General features: G+C 40.9%; 1 protein-coding gene across 1 annotated transcript in view; it reads left to right on the forward strand.

Annotated features, from left to right (window-relative positions):
* The first annotated feature begins 11,906 nt into the window (after positions 1-11,906).
* The window catches only part of GNAI1 (G protein subunit alpha i1), a 77,928-nt gene continuing 68,422 nt past the window's right edge, over positions 11,907-21,412 (forward strand). The window contains exons 1-2 of the mRNA XM_081146432.1: positions 11,907-12,113; positions 12,197-12,361. Coding sequence (XP_081002558.1) covers positions 12,244-12,361 — 118 coding nt within the window. The 5' untranslated portion in view covers positions 11,907-12,113; positions 12,197-12,243. The remainder of the gene's footprint in view (positions 12,114-12,196; positions 12,362-21,412) is intronic.

The following is a 21,412-nucleotide window of genomic DNA, read 5'->3' on the forward strand; positions in this document are numbered from 1 at the left end:
AGTTAACAGCAGTATAATTGAATCTTTCTCTTTGTTTGTTCATCTACTCACCAAGGGTTTGCCTTCTATGTTCCACATTAAAATTTTACTACAATTTCAAACAATTTAAATGGATAACAAGTGAATCTAAACATTGTTAGATTTCTAACAGTTACACCATTTACATAAATACTTTGGAAATTCAGTTAGAACCCACTCCTCTCCACATCGTTTCTGTAGTATCCTAGAAGCAGTACCTAGAAGCTCTGTCCTCTCTTTCTGGCTCTGCCAGTTACTGAATATTTTACCAAGGGTACGTCAATTAATCTCTCTGAAAGTCAATTTCCTTATGTGTGACATGGGAACAATTAATCTTACACTACCTACGTCAGAGGGTTGTCGTGAGAATCAAATTAGCTAAACCATAATACATTTTGAAAACAAAAAGGTATTTCTGAAAGCTTAGACAAATTTTAATAGTAATAACAACAAGTCTTCATTTTGTAAATGTTCCTTTTATTAGGAATCCTATGATTGCAAGCAATAATAATCTACTCAAAGTAGCTTAAGGGGGGTAGGGGCAAAAGGTGAAGAAATGATTGCATTAAAAAAAATATAAAAGTATCTCCCGGTATCTTAAACCTGAAGCACATCAAGGACTTGGAATGGCTAGAACCAGTAACTTCTCCTCTCTTTTCTATTTGTTCTCTGTTGACGCATTTTTAAAAAAAAAACTAAAGATCGATTTCTTCTGCTTCTCCTTGAATGAAAATGTGGCTCCCCATGGATCTAGAGCATATATTTTATAGATCCAGCTACCTAAAAACACTGATATCTCTTCCATTTCCAACTACCAATTTGCAGGGGATCTGGTTGTGTTTGAATTATGTGCCTACCCTTAGTCCTGTATTGTGATCAATGATCAAGAACAAGATAAACAAAAAGGCTGCTTGGTGAATACTGCTATTTTCAATTGATTGGAAAAAGAGATCATTTTTTCCTCCCAAGAAATGGAGTTTTTGAATATAAAATCCCTTAAATATCCACTACTCTCCTTAATTCTCCAAAGCACTTTCACACATAAATAATAAAAAAATAAAATATTATCTGAACAGGTAGAAACAGAATTTCTCTGAGGGATGGAATTGTTGCAATTGAGAGGGGAAAACATCTTGGCAAGCTGTTTGAAAGAGAAGTGAGATCTTGAGGATATGGGTGCCACAAACAAGAGAGTGCTTAAGGGTGTTCTGATTCAGAAAATGAAAGGCATTGGTTTTTGCTCCTAAGAGGATTGGAGAGGAAAAAGAAAAAAGTAGACTTGAAAAGAGACCAAGAAATGCTGTGCATCAAAGCTGCATGGAATAAAGAACTTGTAAAATCTCCCTGGTGGTAGGATACTCCCAGAACACTCTTCCCCCCAAAAACAAAAATTTAAGAAGAAAAAATAAAATAACCAATGTGTAATTTTTAGTTGTTTCTGAGTAATTTGGGTTGTATGTCCACTGTGTGGACATTTCATGAGTGAGATGAGAGAGAGAGAGAGAGAGTAAATTGAGTATGTCTGGACTGATTCAGTAGAGAACAAAGGAATTATGTAGGAAAGCAGTAGCAGAGGCAGAGCACACACCACCCAGGATCTCAAGGGCAGGGAGGCAGCAGCTGACTCAGTTATAAATGCATTCTTTCCTGTGAGCCGCCCAACAACTTGTCATGTAATTAAAACATATCATTGCTGTTTGATAGATGAGGAAAGTGAACATAATCATTTACCCAAGGTCTTACAGCAAATTGGTCTCAGAGCAGAACTAAAGCCTATATGTCTCCTCGCTGCTGGGCTCATGTTACTGCATCAAATTTATTTTACCTCCTTCAGCTGTTATGACAGTAACATAACAGTGGTAGCAAACCTTGTGGCAAGAATCAAGACATTTCTTTTAATGAAATGCTTTTACTGGAACCACTAAGATTAAGATTACCTTTTATTCATTTATCCATTCACTTAAAAGATACAGGGGTAGGCAAAATTAGGTTTACAGTTGTTCATGTGGAAAAATAATAAATAATAATACAAGAATAAAATCTGTTTTGTGTACTCATAACTGTAAACCTACTTTTGCCAAACTCTGTATTTGTTGAATTCCTACGTTGTGACCAACAATATGATAGGTAATAGCACTTTGCTTATGAGTAAAAATAGTTTCATCAAAGTAAGTCTTAAAACTGTGAGAGAAAAAGACTAAATTATAATGGAGGACCATGCAGTTCACAGTGTTCTTGATTTTTTTTTTTGTACTCTTTGAAATTGCTGTGTCACACAACGTCTGATCTGGTTTCAGCAGCAGAACTGAGTAGTTAAGGATCTAGAACTAACTACATCAACCCTCATACACTGGCTGGAATGTAGTGGTGCAGCCTCTTTTGAAAACAGCCTGGAAGTACTTCAAAAAAGCTACACGTAGAGTTACCACGTGACCCAGCAATTATATTCCTAGGTATATGCCCACCTAAGATAAAAACAGGTATTCATACAAATACTTGCACATGAATGTTCATATCAGCACTATTCACAACAGCTCCAAAGTGGAAACAACCCAAACATCCACCTACTGATGAATGGAAATACAAAATTTGGCATATCCATAAAATGGAATAACACTATTCAGCAATTAAAAAAGTACTGACACAGGTTACAATATGGATGAAACTTGAAAATGTAATACTAAGTTAAAGAAGCCAGACTAAATGAAAGGCCATATATTACATTATTCCATTTATATGAAATGATTAGAATAGGCAAGTCCATAACTACAGGAAGTAGATTAGTAGTCAACAAAGGCTGGAGTGGCAGTGACTGCTCAAGGATATGGGGTTTCTTTTTTGGAGTGACAAAAATGTCTTGGAATTGGTGGTAATGGTTGTACAATCTTGTGACTATATTAAAAACCATTGAATTGTACACTTTAAAATGGTGAATTTTATACGTGAATTATATCCCCATTATAACCAACAACAACCCTACCTACATTTATACTTGTATATAAATTCAGGAGAATAAAATCACTATCAAAATGAACACTAACCACATTGCAATCACAGTATTTCCATTGCTACATTTTCCTTTTCAGTGTTTTCCTGTGCTACCCAAAATGTCCTTCAGTCAGCCACTTTATGTTATAAAGGAGTCTCAATAATCTTATGGAAGCTGGACTGTTCAGCTACTTTACTTAGAATAAACTTTTTGTTGTTGAAAAAGCAATTGTTAATGTTCACCTTAGTATAGATCAATTGTCCATCTCTGCTTTGAGAAATGTTAAAAGATAAATGCAAAGCTTTGATAATTATTTAAAATTTTACTTTCCAGGATCAAGAAATGCTTGGAAAGTGCCCTGCCGATCAAGTACTCTTTGTCATTCAGGAGTTCCCAAAGACCTGTTTAGAAAGGTACAGGAGTGCTCTGTGAATCAGAGCACTGCTCTGTCAGTAGCTGTGCATCTTGACATCCGAAGAAGAGATGTATAAAAGGGTGAGAAGGAACTCGTGGCTGCAGTGTGAGAGTTAAGCAGCAACTCTCAATGAACACATATTAAAAATCTGTGGGCCAACATGCTCAGGCTTGCTGGTGAAAACAGTGTGCTGTAGGCAGGCCTGGAGCCCATTTACCCACCCTGGTGCATCAAATGGTAGAGAGAAACTGCAGAGGCCCTGCCTGCAGCTGCTTATCCCACGGAAATTAGAAGCAGGACACGCAAGGAGAGCATGGACCCCGGGACCCTGCCTTGAAGAGGAAATCAATGTACTGGAACCCATTTCATGCCTAGGTCTCTGCACTACTGAATTATTTAATTTCTTTCTCTGAGTGTTAGGGGGAGAGTACCAATATGCTTGGAATGAGGCAGGGATAGACGAGGCACAGTGACAGGAGAACAAATATTTTCTCCCAGTGCATATATTTTACCCCAGTCACTTTTCTCACAGGAGACTAAGGATCTGATCTGTAGCATTTGACTGACTGACCCTCCATTTTGCATGCTGCTGTGGTTGGGTATATGGAAAATCCAGACAATTTCATGTCTTAAAGCTCCTCATATGTAATTTTTTTCCCATTCAATGACCTTGGACTCTTACAAAGAGTTCTTAAGAAAGTAATATAAAACATATTTTGCTCCTTTTATCCCCTAATCCATACATAGCCTAATAAGGTCTTGATAGCCAACAAATGCTTGCTGAACTCATTACTACCATTATTCAGAAGAATATTGCCAATAACTGTAACTAACACAGGAAAGCACTCAGGGCTTCTCTGAATCCCATTGGCCTGGCTGCCACCCCCAGTTCTGGATCAATCAATCCTGCTGTTGCAGTTCCTGCTGAGCTGAACAAGAGACACAAATGTCAGTTTCACAGCCTAAACAGAGAGCTACAGTGAAAGAAAAACAGCTGAGCCAGCAGGGAGCACAGACAGAGGGGGAGGTGTCAATATAGCTATTTTTAAATCCAATGTAGTAAAGAAACACACAGACTTTAATAAAGCGAGGTAGCTCTTTCCCTGAGAAGCCAGCCTATGATCCAGGTTCGACCTAAGGTTTGCTCGATCCTTATTAGAACAGCATTTAGGAAATTTTGGGAGCCAAACAAATATGGGAGAGGAAAAAAAGGTATGTCCTCATTCTTCAGCTTATTCTCAAAGGTAGGAAATTTGAGAACCATGAAAAGACAAGGCAGATAGAAGTTACAAAAATATATTATGAGCACACAATATGCCAGGAATTGTGTTATGCATAATGATATTCAATTGTCACAATGCTTCTACTGATACATCCAGTTTTCAGGAAGAAACTGAGACAAATTTCAATTTAGAATAAATTTTAACTACTGTAGCATAGTCTGCACAGCTCTGGGGGATCTGGCTCCTACCTACCTTGCAGCCCTCATCTCTTTTATCTCCTACTGTTATTGGAATAAATGGGGGGTCCTCTTTCCCACTGGGTGCTGCTGTGTGTGGAGTTCTTATGATATCCTGAGAAAAAGAATTTTCTGAGACTCTCACAGGAGAACAAGTGATTTTCATTTGTGTGGAATTAAATCCCTGTGTTTCTAAAGTCCCATTTCCCTTTGTCCAGTCATACAAGTGTAGCTGGGGTTTCAATAAAGCCACAAGTAAAGACAGTATCCAAGATTCCCTTCTACGTTGGAGACAGGTTAAATACAACATCAAGCTAGTTGCAGTCCATTAATCCATTATGTTCAGGGGTGTGCATGGCCATGGGCCACACATGAGAATGCCAGAAAGTCAAGCATGAACCATGAGCCAAGTGCGCCAAGAGGAATCAAGAGTATAAGAGAGGAGTTTCTTTGTTTAGGGAATTAAGTATTCCAAATCTTTATGCTCTAGCAGTGGCCACTCCCCTTCAGGCCAACCCTCTCTGTCCCCTGGAGTGACTGACAGGCAAGTATCTTCCCTGTCACTCCAACTTTATTGGGTAGGTGTCTATCTTCCCTTTGTCCAGTCGCCTTCCCCTAGTGTTCTGCAGGGAACATGCCTATATCTGGCCTTCCCTTTGCTCTTTTTCTATATAACCAGGTAATTGCAATGGTGTCACTACCCCCTCTCATCTTCACTCTAAGGCTTCAGTCAAACTAACCTTGGGGCACCTTGATTAAGCCAACCTCAGTTCTTCCCCAGGGACTTTGCACTTGCACTTTGCCAGTGAGAGAGTTTGGAATCCTCTTCCCCCTAATCTGGCTGCTTCTTATCCTCCAGTTTTCAGCTCAAAAGCTTCTCTTCCACAGAATGATCTCCCTGAAAGTACCCAATTCTTCCCTTAGAGAAACTGCCTGTTGTGGTGAGGTGTATGACTCAGATTAGGGCCATGAAGGTGTATCTCTCAGATCACCTTTTAGGGGGTATAGTTGACTAATTGCCTCCAACTTCCTCACCTTTAGATCCACTGAGTGTTCACACATAGGCCTGAGGCTCTACTCTTCCGAGGCTGCTCAGAGCCCATGACTGAGCAAGGTGGGGGTATCAAACCCAGGCTATTTCTGCTCAAGGCAAGAGTCCTCTAATTAGCAGATATCTAGGGGGTTGGAGAAGGGATCCCTATCTGCCTGGACAAGATTTTCTTTGAGTTGCACCACAGTCTGAGTCTTTTCATACCCAATCTTTCCTCTTTCTTTCTCTCCATCCCCAGGTATCAGAGCTGCATCCCATTTGAAGGTTCTCCCCATGTCCTCCTGCTCCCCTCTCTTCTTGATCATTCACAAGCACTTCCCCCTATAAAGTCTCTTGCATGTATAATTTCTAATTCTGTCTTGGTATCTATCTGCTTTACAGAAGACCTGACCTGGTGCACTCTCTTGAAAAACAGTGTGTTCCATTATCTTCATGAGACTTTTTTTTTTTTAATCCTCACCTGAGAATATTTTTTCCATTGCTTTTCAGAGACAAGGGAAGGGAGAAAGCGAGAGAGAGAAAAAGAGAGAAAGATCTATGTGAGAAAGAGAGAGAGAAACATTAATGTGAGAAACATCGATGCCCACTGGGATGATACAAATGTCCATGCCCAAAGTTCTGTCTCTAGGTGCTTTCAGTCCATCAATGCTATGGTGCCTGAGTGGTGGCATTTTCCATGCAGAGACAATGGCCTCTACATTATCTCTGTCCCACTCAGAGAGCTGCACACTCAGAGTGCTGCTTGTCTTATGAAGTCTCTCAGTAATAATTCAATGGAATCCTAGAATCTTGCAAAATGGTTTTGGTTTGGGCCCTTATATCTATAACTATAGAATGGTACAGATGCCATACTAGGCCCTCTATTAACCTAATTATTCCTAGGCTCTCCCCAAACCAAACCCTCTCCTTCTTATTTACAAGGCAAAAACATCAACATAGATAATGGAGACGTATGCACTTGCCTGCCAAATCTGCTCCCAACTTAGCCAGCCAAAAATACATACTATCCTTCTAATATCTTTTTCTTTGTGTGTGAGTATGTGTGTGTGTGTGTGTGTGTGTGTGTGTGTGTGTGTGTGTGAGGTTGTCCCGATTCTATCTTCTTCTATGGTTCCATCAACACAGTAAGCCAACACATCTCAGATACACTCTCCTTTCCTACTTATGCTTATTTGTCTGATGAAGGATGAGTAGGGAATCATCTGAAGGCCAGAAGGAATTTCTGAATTTTAATCTTAGTTCTGACACTAAACCGTTGACTTCTGAATAACACAGAATCTCAAGGTTGGAAGGGATTCTAAAAGTTCATCTATCTCTAGATTTTTTTTTCCAATATGCAATCATCTAGTCTTAGATTTTTATATCTGAGCCAAGAATAAATGCATTTCTGAGATTCCCCATTTCCTTTGGGTGGATTTGTACATCGTTTTTCCTCACATCAAGGTAACATTTGTTTGCTATATGTTTTTTCCAATACTTCCAAATCTACCATCTTGAATCCAAATAGAAAATGTGTATTCCCTCTGATTTATGATCTCTCTTCAATCATTTGGAAATAGCTGTCATATCACTTTGTATCTTCCCTTATTCCTATAGTAAATGTCCCCAGTATGTTCAGTTATTCCTTCTGACACTTGTTTGGAGCTACTTTAAGACCTGGGTGCTCTCAGAACATGTCCCAATTTGTCCTTTAACATATGTCCTAATGCTCTAACATATTGTTACCAGATGGGGACTGGGCCCAGAGCAGGTCTGCCTCAGGCCAGCCTGTAGTGTGTGGGTTCTTGACTTCATGCAGGAAAGATTTCACAACACAAGTCTAGGTGATTTTAACAGTACATATGCTTATTAAAGCTGGGGACAGTGAAACAAAGGAAGGACTTAGGTCAGAAGAAGCAACAGGAGAGAGTTTAGGCAGTGCTCTGCTTTGGCTCCCTAGGAACAGTATATGAAAGAAGTGAGCCAAGGCACGCCTGCTGTTAGCTCACTGGGAAGTAATAATCACAGTGAAAGAAGTGAGCCAAGGCGGGGCTGCTGTTAACTCACTGGAAAGTCAGAGAAAAAGGAGGCCTTGGAGACAGGATCAGGGTGTAAGCCTGGGAGGAGCTGCTGCTGCCTGCTGCTCCCCTGGTAGCAAGTCTTGTGGGGACTCTTAGAGTTTAGGAGGAAGTAAAAAGTTCATGCCCAAGAAGGCGCATCGGCGTGCTCTAGATGGAGTCCACACTGATATCCTTTGTCTTGAGGGTTTTCTCTCTCCTCTGGGGTGAGAATCTTAGGGAAGCATTTCAGCAGACTATAATCAGCTTTCCAGGTACATTTTTTAATATGCTGATGCATGAAAATGAGTGTATAGGTGAGTTGAGGATTATTCTTTGGTCTCCGTTACTGTTTTATTTTTATTTTGGGTCTATCTGGCTCCAATAGGGTTTTTGTTATTTGTTCCTCTTACTTCCTCATCATTGGGTTTAGCTGGCACAAATGGTATTATTGGGTCTCTGTTCTCTATCTCCCTGACTAGGGTGATTTAAATCAAGTATTCTCTGATTAGGGAAGAGAGGTATAAACCATTTGCTCTCAAGTGTTCTTGGTTGGGGAAGATAAGGTCTTGTGAGTCACTTGTTGGCTGAGAGTTGTTCAAATTGTTTGGCCTTGTTTAATTATCTTGTCTCAGTTTCCCCATTCCACTTGCCCAGGAATTTTCCTAGCTTCTTACTATCCTGCCTCAACATGATGCTCAGTATTATTCAGCAATAAAAGAAAATGAAGTATTGATACATGCTACACATGAACCTTGAAAACATATGCTAAATGAAAGAAGCCAGTCACAAAAGACCACATACTATATGTTTCCTTTTATATAAAATGTCTAAAATGGGCAAATCCACACAGACACAAAGTAGATTAGTGGTTGCCTAGGATTCAGGGCCTGGGGGTGTGGAAAGATTGGAGGATAATAGCTATAAGGTATGGGTTTCCTTTTAGGGGTGATGAACAAGTTCTACAATTGATTGTCATGATGTTTGCACAACTCTAAATATACTAAAAGCCATTGAATTGTACACTTTAAATAAATAAATTATATGGTATGTGAGTTATACCTCAATATAGTTGCTTAAAAAATATGATGTCCAGAAGGGAATTAACAGTACTCTGAAGTAGATTTCTTTAACCTCTGGATTTCAATTTCACTCTCTACAAAACAGATGAGTGAATAATACCTGCTCCACCTTCTTGACAGGGTTGTTGAATCACATTTTACAACATCATAATTATGTAAATTATTAATTTGAATGACTCTTACCACCTCATATCTGGGTTGCTAATATAATCCACTTGCTGGTAACTCATTTGTTTTGTTGGGTAAGAGATTTTTTTAAAATACCTATTACCCTACTCAGGAGAATGCAAGGAACATTTAGCACCCATTGTATAAAGTCCAACTCTCCCCCTTAGTATTCAAAGCTATCTTCCAACTTTGTCCTATACTTTCTGTCATTCTTCAAAGGCAAACTACATTTCAATGATAAAACAATTGCTTTCTCCAAAATATACTGTGAATTTTAACCCTCACAGCTGGTTTTTCCTCTTAAACACAATATACCCTGCTATGGACTGAATGTTTGTGTCCCCAGCCAAATTCACATGTCGAAGCCCTAACCCTATTAAGATGGTATTTGGAGGTGGGGCCTTTGGGGGGTAATTAGGTTTGGATGAGGTCATGAAGGTCCCCCATCATGAGATTAGTGTCCTTAGAATAAGAGGATGAGAAACTAGGACAGAGCTCTAACTACATGTGAAGGCACAAGAAGAAGGGGGCAATCTGCAAGCCAGAAGGACAGTACTCACCTGGGAACTGAATGGGTTAGTACTTTGACCTTGGGCTTCCCAGCCTCCAGAACTGTGAGAGACAAATTCCTGTTGCTTAAGCCACCCAACCTATGGTATTTTGTTATGGCAGTGCACGCTGACCAATACATACCTCTTGAAACTCCCCACCAATGCCCAGTCATGGCTTCCTTCAGAAGTTTTTTTGAAACTTTTTTCCTTTAGAATTTCCCCCCATACTGATGACTCCATTACTCTGCATCATCTCAGAAATTTAGCTTCATAAAAGTTAATTTTCATTTCTTCTTTACCCATGTATTATATTTTCACTTCTCACCTACTTGACAAGCTTTTCAAATGAAAGAAGGGTAATATGTTATGCCTTCTTTCCTCTAAAACACGTTTTGTAGACATTTCCACTAGTACTCAGTCATGGCTGCTTCCTCTTTTCCTGCAATTGTTGGTCCCGCACTCTATATGGCCTGAAGCTCATAGAAAGATGCACAGTAACAGATAATCCAAAATGGATAATACACACAAACACTATGTTGAGGGTTCACTCCATCAATTTTAATACCAGAGCTTCTGATGAACACCAACATTTACAGTCCCATGAAATACAAAGAGAGTAGAAGGTGATTGCGTACTATTTAAGGCTTGCTCCTTTCTGAGCACAGAAAAAGTTGTGGTAGTTCTTGAAACTGCATCTCTAGAGGCCAGCAGGTGTGACTAATGTAGGAGAACAGGAAAGGAAACATCCAATAAGGAGGAAACTTGCAATCTCTGCTAGCCACAGGCCTGGTTTAAGTGACTCACTCTAAATAACACTATTCTGCCTGTAGCATCAGCTCAGCCTTACTTACCTCCATGGGAAACTCAAGTCCAGTTTTTATAGTTTTTAGAAAATAAGATGTCCAGATGTAAGCCAAAGAGAATTTCCTAATTTTTAATACATCAAAGAAAATGTCTTTCTTTACTACCAGCCCCATCTTCAACAATCATTTCCTGCTGATTACAAGGTAAAGGTGTAGTGCAACCGACCTGCAGAGACCAGACCTTAAACTTAAACTTCTTCATTTGCTATTGGGTGAAATACCTCTGCTGCCCAGGAGCTTATCTCCCTCAGATCAGGATAGTGTGGACCAACTCCATCTCATTTCATGGGGACAGAAACTAAGGCCTGAAAAAAGGAATGACATGCTCAGTGGCTTATGATTTACTAACATGGTCATAAATATTGGTTCAAAACTTGGCTTGGAAGCTTACATGCCGCCCCAGAGGAGGGCAGTTATGGCGTGGAGATTTGTTTGCATGGGTGTGTTTTATTTCTCTTGTCATTTAAAAATATACTCTTTGATTCCTTGTCTCATATTTTCTAAGGCTATGAGAAAATCCCTCAAAATGTTCTCTGCTTATGAAAATAGGATGGAAGGAGGGCAGGATGAAAGAATGGATGGATGGAAGGAAGGAAGGAAGGAAGGAAGGAAGGAAGGAAGGAAGGAAGGAAGGAAGGAAGGAAGGAAGGAAGGAAGGGGAGGGAAGGAGGGGAGGGAAGGAGGGGAGGGAAGGAAGGAGGGAGGGAAGGAAGGAGGGAGGGAGGGAAGGAAGGAAGGAAGGAAGGGAGGGAGGGAGGGAGGGAAGGAGGAAAGTTGATTTCCTACCCCCCAGACTTTTCTGTTCCCCATGATCTCTCTCTGCTTTTGACAAGGCTCCATTCCCTTCCCAGCGCCGCTTATTTCCCACAGTCCTAAAGGCCAGAGGACAGGGGTTTTCCATTTCAAAAACCTTCGCGAGGCGCCCGAGCTGGGCATGCTCAAACGCCCAGGACCGGCTCCCAACTTTGGCAACTCTCCCACCCGCACCCCAACGGGGCAGGCAGGTCCGCACAGATACCTGGGTGTGAGAAAAGGGCAGGAAATTATCCCACTCCCGCGCAGGGAGCCGGAAAGGGGAGCTCGCTGGCCAGTTTGGGGCTCCGGGGGCGCTGCCAAAGGGCGTTGCGGGAGTGGCGGGTCCTCGCGGGCTGCGTGGCTCCGAGGTCAGCGGCGGCGCGGGCGCGCGCGGGGCGGAGAGGGAGCTGTCCGAGGGCACGTGCGCGGGCGCGCGCTCTGGGAGTGGTCCCGCGGCGCGGGAGGGGCGGGCGGAGGCGGGGCCGCGGCGGCGCGCGGACGCCGAGCTCCCCGGGCTCCTGGAGGCTGCTGCGCGGCCGCGGGTGGGCGAGAGGGCGGCAGTTGCTGTTCCCAGAGCCTCGGAGCCGCGGACTTTCGGGCGCTCGGGCACGGCGGCGCGGAGCCCGGCCGTGGGGAGAGCCGCGCGGCGCCGCTCGCTCCTTCGCCTTCCTCTTTCCGTTCAGGAGGTGGGTGGGGGTGGTGTGGCCGGCGACGCGAGGGCTTCGAGCGCCCGCGCCCAGGCGTAAAATTCACCTGTGTTTCGAGACAGCGCGGCGGACTTGGAGGGAGCGGCGGCGAGCTCTCGCTCCGGGCACAATGGGCTGTACGCTGAGCGCCGAGGACAAGGCGGCGGTGGAGCGGAGTAAGATGATAGACCGGAACCTCCGCGAGGATGGCGAGAAGGCGGCGCGCGAGGTCAAGCTGCTGCTGCTCGGTGAGGGGCCGGGCCGGGCGGGGGGCGGGCGGGGAGCCGGGGTCGGGCCGCGGTGCGGGCGCGGGGGGCGCCCGGGCCGCTCGGCGTGCGGAGACCCGCGGGGGACGCGCGCAGCGGCCGCAGGCGGGTCGGGATGGCTTCCGAGCGAGGGCTGGTCCGGTGCCGCGCGGAGCCGGGGCGGGTGCCCCTCTGCCGGTCGTCCCCGCCCTCGTCGGCGGGTGAGAACGCGCCGGCGGCGGGGCCGGAGCTTCACTTGACTCGGGTCCCTCGGTGAGGACCCCGCGGGGAGCCGATCAGGAGGAGCCCCTTTCCTTTGAAGTTAGCTCAGCTTTATAAAGATGGAAAGGAATTCGTGACAAGAAAATAAAAGGCCCTCCACCCTCCACCCCGAACGCCTTCTTACAAGGTGTCGGTGTCGCGGTGGTGGTGTCCCCATGTCGAGAGTGCCACGTTTGTGAAATCAGTGCACCATTTGTGGGGCCCCCTGGGATTGACGTGCATCTTTCCTTTTAACTTCCTATGGCGACTCAGTGTTAAAGGAGCGCTGATTGTATTTACCTGGTTGTGTCCGCGTAAGGAAGTCGGCTACGCTGGATGCTTGATTTTTATTACTGTGGGGCCGTGGAAACCTCCAAAGTTGGGAAACGTTGGCTCCAGTAAGATGCTCGAGCAGTGAAAGCCCATGTGAAGGCACGGAAGGGCCTCGCTGGACAGCTGGGTTCCCCTCCGCGGCCGGGTTTGTGATGAATGAGATTTGCCAGGTACAGCGCCGAGGCTGTTATTTGTTCTTGATACCGTTCTGGGGAAACGCAGTGTGGAGGTCTTTTCCGGTTGTTTCAAGGGAGATAACATAAAAAGAGTAAGCGAGGGTTTTGACTGCGGGATACATCTGAGTTAGGGCTTTCTTTTGTTTGCTTGTTTTTCCCCCACACCCAGTAGGTGAAAGATTTCTCAGAATCATTTGTACTCCCAGAGATTGCTTTTATTTTTAGGTTATAATAAAAAATATTCCACAAACCTGTTTTCAGTAAGCTATTTCTTTGGTTTAACGACTGCAGGAAAAAGGGTGTTTTTCTTCTTCTTTACTTATAGTCTTAGAAGCAGCAAACTTGGCATGACTAAAAGTAATAATGATCTGAGTCATTTTGCAAGCAAACTGTGAAATAACTTTGAATTTTAAAGACCTGAGTGTCCTTCTTTACCCTCGCCCCCAACGTAAATGTTTGTCAGTTAATACTGTTTACCAAAGTTTTTACATTAATGAGAAATATTTTATTTTGCCAAGGTCAGCATATTTTTAGTGAATTGAGCATAGAAGAGAAACACCTTGATGTGGAAACATGTACGTGCTCCTTTTATGACTTGAATGTGCTTGACACAAAAAGGAAACAAAAGGATTGAAAAGTTGTTTTTCTGCATTTCTGCTCTCCAGCTCTGATAAATACTGTTTCAGTGTACTGTTGGTTTTTGTTTGCGCCATCCATCCACCACGTTTCACTGAAAATGAGTCCTCTGGTGTAGTTTTATACTTTAATTAGATGTCTGTTAGAGAGAGATGCCTAGGATGAAGGTCCACGGAGTTGGTTTTTGCTTGCATTCAGAAGAAATCAGTGTTTCTCAACCTTAGCACTATTGGCATTTTGTGCAGGATAATTCTTTGTTTTGCAGGCTGTCTTGTGCTTTGTAGTTTGTTTAGCAGCATCTTTGGCCTCTGCCCCATTAGATGCCACCATCAGCCCCCTCAACCTGTGACCCCTGACAATGTCTCCAGATAGCACCATATGTCCCCTCTGGGCAAAAATTAACCTCTGGCATAGAACCACTGTTCTAGATTAACAATTAAATATAGTTGAATATGTAATGTGGAACCAAAAGTTGCATCTCTACAGCCAACTATAGTGAGAATCATGAGAAAGGTTGTAGCAGAGTCACGATTTTGAAAGAAATTAGGGATTTATTTCCTCTGTAACAGTAATGTTAGAAAGATTTTGAAGTGATTTTTAAAAATCTTTAGTAACTGAATTCCTTCAGCTATCTTTTCTAGCTTTAGTCTTTTGCTTTTCCCTACATCTTTTTGTTGAATTGTCTTGTTGGCCCAGCGCTTTCCCCTCCCTCTCCCTCTCCCGCTTCCCCCTCCCCTTCCCCTCCGTCCCCTCCCCTCCCCTCCCCTCCCCTCCCCTCCCCTCCCGTCCCCTCCCTCCCTTCCGTCTTACTCCCACTCTCCCCTTTTTGCCCAGAATTCCAGCACCCTGGTTTCCTGTAAACAGAATGGTGGCTTACTTATTTCATAAATATTAGTTCTTGGAATGTTTGAAAATATTCCCCCCTAATTTGACTGTAGCAGTGAAGTGTTGACCTTTGGGTTTTTGGTGTTTTTTTTTATGTTTAAAGCTTGTAAGCAGCTCAGCGAAATCCTTCCCTATAAAGCACAGCAATTGAATCAACTAAAAATATAGAGTGGTTTCTAGGTAACCTATAAGCAATTTCAATTCCATTTACATTAGGTCTTCTTCCTCTTCAGTTAATTTGTTTTTCTCATCAAATGATTTTTTTAATATAAGGCAGAAAGCCTCCAAAGTACATCTAAAACAGTGTATTAAAAATAAAAACAAAACAGTATATTAAATATTTTGTTACATTGTATTTTTTCTTAGGACATGTATTGTGTATTCAGACATCTGGGTTGAAAGATTCAGGTATGAGATGCACAATGTTAGTGCAAAGATTTTGGTACTGAGTGTCTGTTATAATTTTTGTTTTTTAAATCAGAGGCATTTCACTATCCTTATTAGGAAAATTGAATTAGGCCTTAAAAAAGAAGGGGCCTAGTGTAATAAGTTGACCTAAAGGGAATTAGCAGGGTTTGGGTTTAAGTTTAGTTTTCAGACTTTGGTATTAGAATAACACTACTGAAATAAGTTAAACCTATTTCAATAAGGAGAGTTTTCTTTCCATTATATATGGCTAATTGTCTCAGGGAAAACTTGTTTTTATTGTTATATCTTTGAGGATGTTACAGCTTGTCATGCTTCTAAGGGCAGTATCACTAGGCCTAGACTGTTGTTTCAATAAGGCTATATTGTATATACGGATACTTATTAAATAAGGGGTTAGATTATATAAGAGTTAATTTTTCTTCCGTATGTTATTTCACTCTAAAGCTTTGGTGTGTTTTTTCTCTTTCACTGCACCTCATTATCCTTCCCTGCACTCCACTCATCCTAACAACAACAAAAACAAATAAAAATCCACACCCTTATCTCCTTCTTTAGCTTGGTTTAAATATTATAGGTGGAGTGAAAATGAGATGAGGGATTAGATATATTCTGCTTGGTGAATATTTTTCCATTGCTACCATCAACCAGCTGTTTGAGAAGCTGCATCATTAATCCTTTTTGCTCCCTTTAAACTTGCCCTATGGCTTCCTTAGTTGAGAAATTCTGGTATTGCAGAACTTTTGGATTTTGCATTGCTTTAGCTATTTCCTTGGAATTGGCTCAGGATCTTAGATGTCAGAAAGCTTGTTTCCTTGAATAAGTGGACCTGGTATTTCAACATGGTTATGGGCTTCTTGCTCACTCACCTGCCTTGTGTTAGCAGTTAGCAATTACTTTGACAGAAGCCACAGGTGGTATTAAAGTGTGTTTTACAAAGGTTGATTTTTCTGCATTTTCTGTTTTTCATTCTCACATTTATACTTCAAGTTCTCCTCTGCCTCTGGCAGCCTAATTAATTCCAAGTTGGCTTTCCTGCTTCTGGTCTTTGCTTCTAGCTCTTGTTCCTACCATAGGCACCATGCAAATTCCTTGCTCAGAAATGTTTGTTGACTTCTCTGTTACTTGCAGAATAAAAACTTTCTTCTAGTCCTGGCTTCCCTCTGTCCTTACACTCTTCAGGGCACTCTCCCCCTCCAAACAGAAACGGTTGGCATATGGTTAAGCATATTGCCATTCTGGTTCCTAGTGTTGGTTATTAGCCTTATGCCCTGTGTGTTTGCCCCCCTAGTGTGAGCACTTCAGGGGCAGAATCTTAGTAAGTCATCCTATGTCCCTAACAACCCATTTACTTTGTCATGTGCATAATTATTTCTTAATTGTTTTAAATTAATATCTTTTGTGGGATTAGGATTTACCTAGAATATTAACTTTATACTTTTCCATTTCCATTGTCCATGGGAATAAATAACTGCCCAAACAATGTAAACAAAAAAGGAGTAGTAATGGTATTTGATGAACAAAATAGTGTATGGTATCTGAAAACAAATTGTTTGGTTTAAGAAATTTTATCTGTATTTATAAGACCTTTAACAGTCATTACATTATTTGATAGATTAAAAAAAATAAGAGTGGATATTTCTTGTAGGAAGGTCTACTTTGTTACAGTTGGAGTGCTATCCCTTAAAAAACATTTTTTTGTTACGATAAATCTAATTTTCTAATCTTTATTTTTTTGCCTCTTTTCATCATAAAGAGCACAAGTTTTGATAAATTTATCAATGAGAAGAACTATAATGAGTATGTTACAGGTTTTGGTGGAAGATATTAGGAAATATAATACCTGTCTTATAGGATTTAGTGAGAGATATTATTTAAACCTGAAAAAGATTGCTCTAAATTTTTTGAAAGAAAAATTGAATTTTCAATCACAGTCTTAATTTTTAGTTTGTTATACATCTCTCTGCTTTGGAAAATCCAAGATTCCACAGATTCACATGGGAGGACCTGAATGAATTTATCACATTTCTAGGTCACATATTTCTTGGTCACATGTTCTGAAATGCAGTTACCCAATGCGTGACTTCCCCGAGTGTGACATTGGTAAAGCTCAGATCCCAGATGGCATTTGAGCCATATGAAGTAAGGTCAGTTGCACCTAATTTTGTAGTGCTTAGGCTGCTTTCTGTCATAACTTGTTAAATACTAATTAAGAATGTTAACAGAAATAGGGCAAAAATAATTTAAACATGAATGTTCATTACTATAAACTTAGTGGCTTAAAACAATGCCAAATTTATTAATTTTACATTTCTGGAGGCCAAAAGTCCAGAATGAGTTTCACAGGGTTAAAATCAGGATGTCAGAAGGCTTTATTTTCTTCCGGAGTTCTAGAGGAGAATCCATTCCTTTGCCTTTTCCAGCCTCTATCTAGAGGCTGTGAGCTCTCATTGGCTCATGGCTCCTTTCTGCATCTTCAAAGCCAGCAGTGGCTGATGGAGCCTTTCTCATGTAGCCTCACTCTCCCTCCTTCCTCACTCACTGATAAGGAACCTGTGATAACGTTGGGCCCACCCAGATAACCCAGGATAACAGTCTCATCTCAGGATCCTTATTTCTAATTACATGTGCAAAGTTCCTTTTGCCGTGTTAATGTAACAGGTTCCAGGGATTGGCACCTGGGAATCTTTGGGGGCTATTATTCTGCCAACCACAGTCTACCCTTCTGGTTCCCAAAGATCATGTCTATCCTGAGAATGCAAAATGCATTTACCGTGTTTCAACATCTCCATAAATCTCAATTTAGCATCATGTCAACATGCAAAGTCTCATCCAGATCTCATGATTTCACTCAGTTATGGGTGAGATTCTGGGTATAATCCATACTGGGACAAAATTCCTTTTTATCTGTGACCCTATGAAACTAGAAAACACAATATTTGCTTCTAGACTATAATGGTGGGACTGGTAGAGGACATAAGTTATAGACATTCCTATTCAAAAGGAGAGAAAGTAGAAAGAAAAAAAGGAGTCATCAGTCCCACGCACTTTCCAAACTACATTAGGTTTCAAGGCTTGGGATAATCCTCAGTGGATCTGCTCCTCTTTGTGGGCCCTGGACTCCGCCCTGGGAGTCATTCTTTCTTTATAATGAAAGGTAGCACGTTTGTCCCTGAGTCATTTTAAATATCAGCCTGTTTCTTGCCTGTAGAATTACAGTGATATTACACAATTCTTTTATTTTGTTCTTCCTTAATTAATCTTTTTCCTCTCCCATTTTACTAAAACCAGCAAGAAAAAACAGGTTGCACCATCTACAGTTTTCCTGGAAATCTCATTTAAATATCCAAGTTCATAGCTTGGAAGTTCTGTTCCCCACAACTGCAGGATGTAATTCACTTAAGATTGCTGCCACTGAATACAAGGATCCTCTTTCCCCTAGTTTCTAATCCCATATTCCTTTTTTCCATGCAAGTTCTCACCAGGAGCACATTTAAAGTTCATATATGTATCCATATTCTGTCTGTTCAAAACAACTTGGCTATTCTTTAAGATCAAGTATGTTTACCCTGTTGCTCACTTCCTCTGAGCCTCACTAGGAGAGATGCTAATGTCTATATCTCTAAGAGTGTGTGTCAGGGCTCTCTAGGCGTTTTCTATCACGGTCCTCAGCCTAATTCTAAAGCCATTTTTACAGTTTGTATGTTTGTTACAGAAGCACTGCACTTCCAGATATCCTTACTAATACCTCATGTATAACTTTAGGGAATACATAATGACTGTACTTTTATATTCTTCAATCCTTCGTAATTTGTGTGACTGTCATAGTAAGAGCGGAATTACCAGTTTCTGGTGCTTCATATTGCACCCATGATGTTTCACTTGACAGGTGGTGTGAAAGAATAAGACTTTTCTTTGTTTGCTTCCTCCTCAATGAAGTTTTTCCTGATCATCCAGTCTAAATTAGTCTTCCTTCCTCTCCCTTCATAATTACACCATTTTGAAATCCTCATGTGCATTTTTATTGTCTGGCATGTCTATGGGGTTGGCAACATCAGAGCATGAATCTGTCCAACTTGTTTATCACCTAATGGAGTGGTACATAGTATTCCTTTCATAAATATAGATTAAATTAATGACAGCTTCAGTGATAGAATGTTAATTTTGACTAGTAGTTCTTTAAAGGGAAAACCTTTGTGCCTTGAGTAATTTTAGTGAAATTGGACCCAACACATCCCCATTATCTCTCTTATATCTTGCTGGTTAGAGTAACTAAAGCCTACAACATTATTCCTAACACAGTTCTAAGAAATGAAATTAATTTCAGGGCCAAATTCTTACTGCTTGATGAGAAAAATATTGTGACTCTTGGTAAATTAAATGGTAAGGTGAAATGTGATTTTTTTCATTTGAATATTCTGGACACTGTTTTCAACAGGATTGTTGTATTGCTACCTCACTTGTTATTTGACTGCTTTCTTTTTTAAATTTTAAATATTTTTAATTGATTTTAGAGAGGGGGGAGAAAGGGAGGGAGAGAGTTTAAACATTGATGTGAGAGAGAAACATAGATTGGTTGCCTCCCACATGCACCCCAACCGGGGATCAAACCTGTAGCCTGGGTATGTGCCCTGACAGGAATTGAACCTGCCACCTTTTGGTGTATGGCACAGTACTCCACCCAACTGAGCCACACAGGCCAGGGCTTGATTGATTTTTTAAAATGCATACAGTTAGGCATTAAATATACTCACAGTCACATCTGCCACGTGGGATGATGTAACTTTGGCTTTTAGGAGCCAGCATAGTGCTCAGAAGCTTACCATAGTCTGTTCTTTATGTCTTGCTTTTCCTCATATGAAAAGAGTTACCATTGATGGCATTTGTGAAGTGTGTTCTATATCTTTGGTGTCAAGTTATGCCGTAGATTACCACATTTTTAAGAGAATTTATAATCTACTTAGGGAAATAAAACATATGCATAAAAATAATCCCTCATAATGGCAAATAGGAAAGAAATGATATTACCGTGGATACTAGGAAGGTGCACTTTAGGATTGAGGTCTTAGTTGCTGATCTTGTGGAGTGAGGGTGGAGGTAGCATGCCTTTCAGAAACTAGTGTGGTCATAAATCTGTCCATTTCCTTAATGTATTTCTGAGCTTACTTTTCGATTCTGTTTGGCCTTAAGCTCTGTATTGTACGGTAATTTATAGTTGAGGAGTTATACATGTCATCTTTGAATTTAGCTTTCTTACACTATGTATAAGGAATTTTATCCCTCGAAGATTTATTTAGCTCTGTAAGGAAACTAGATAGGGAAAGGCAGTTGACCCAGAACTCTGGCAGTAAAATGTTTTGCTTGAGACTCTGGGCAAGTTATTCCAGTTCTTTAAGCCTGTTTTTTTAAAATAAATGTCAGGTAATGTACTGGGGGGGGAAAGTAAGCTAATCCATCTAACGTGCTTAGAAACAGGACATGCACATAAGTTCTTAATAAATACCAGCTGTTATTATAAATACTTCAGAGACTCTTTGGGGTCAGCCCTCCCTTTCTATCTCCTTACAGTTTGATCCATTTATGGTCATGGACATCCTTTTGTTGGCTTTTCTTAGCAAAGCATGTGTTACATAGCAAACGCTTCAAGAAATATAAAATCAGTCTTAATTACTAATTTCTGATCCCACCATAATTTCCTTGTGGGACTTGGATTTCTATTAGCAGTCTCCCCACTGGGTATAGAGCAGGTAAATATCTGTGCTATGTTAAGAATTCTATAGGGAGTGAATTTTAAGTAATTGCAAAACTTTACAGGTGATTTAAAAGTAGTTTTCTCTATGTTTTATTGCCCATTTTAAATAAATGCAATAATTTTATGCAAACTTTTTTTTGGAAAACAAAGCTGTTAGTGTAAATTATGAAACATTGTTTGAGTTGATCCAAATGAATGCGCCATTTCTCAGAGGGATTTATGATTACTTTCTACAAATTTTAAAACATTTTTGAAATTCCCTGTACTGATGATTCAAAGAGATTCCTAATAAAACTCCAGAATGACCATGAATTTACTTTTAGGAGAGAAGCAGCATCTCTTGAAAAGTGGTAGTAACTTTGATATACAAACAACAAAAGACTGAATCTGTGATAGTACTTGTGACTTTTAATAATTTTTCAAAGGAGTCCCTTAAGACTTAGCCTTGAATTACCTAGAATTCCTTCTGTTTACCTTGCCTTTCTAAGGAACAGTTCAGAATATTTTTCAATAATTTACTTATCTAATCTACATATTTTTTCTTCGTTGGGCACATGCCTTTTATTTGACAGCTTTTCCTGGTAT

This window comes from Miniopterus schreibersii (assembly GCF_964146895.1).
Source record: "Miniopterus schreibersii genome assembly, chromosome: 9".
Classification (NCBI taxonomy): domain Eukaryota; kingdom Metazoa; phylum Chordata; class Mammalia; order Chiroptera; family Miniopteridae; genus Miniopterus; species Miniopterus schreibersii.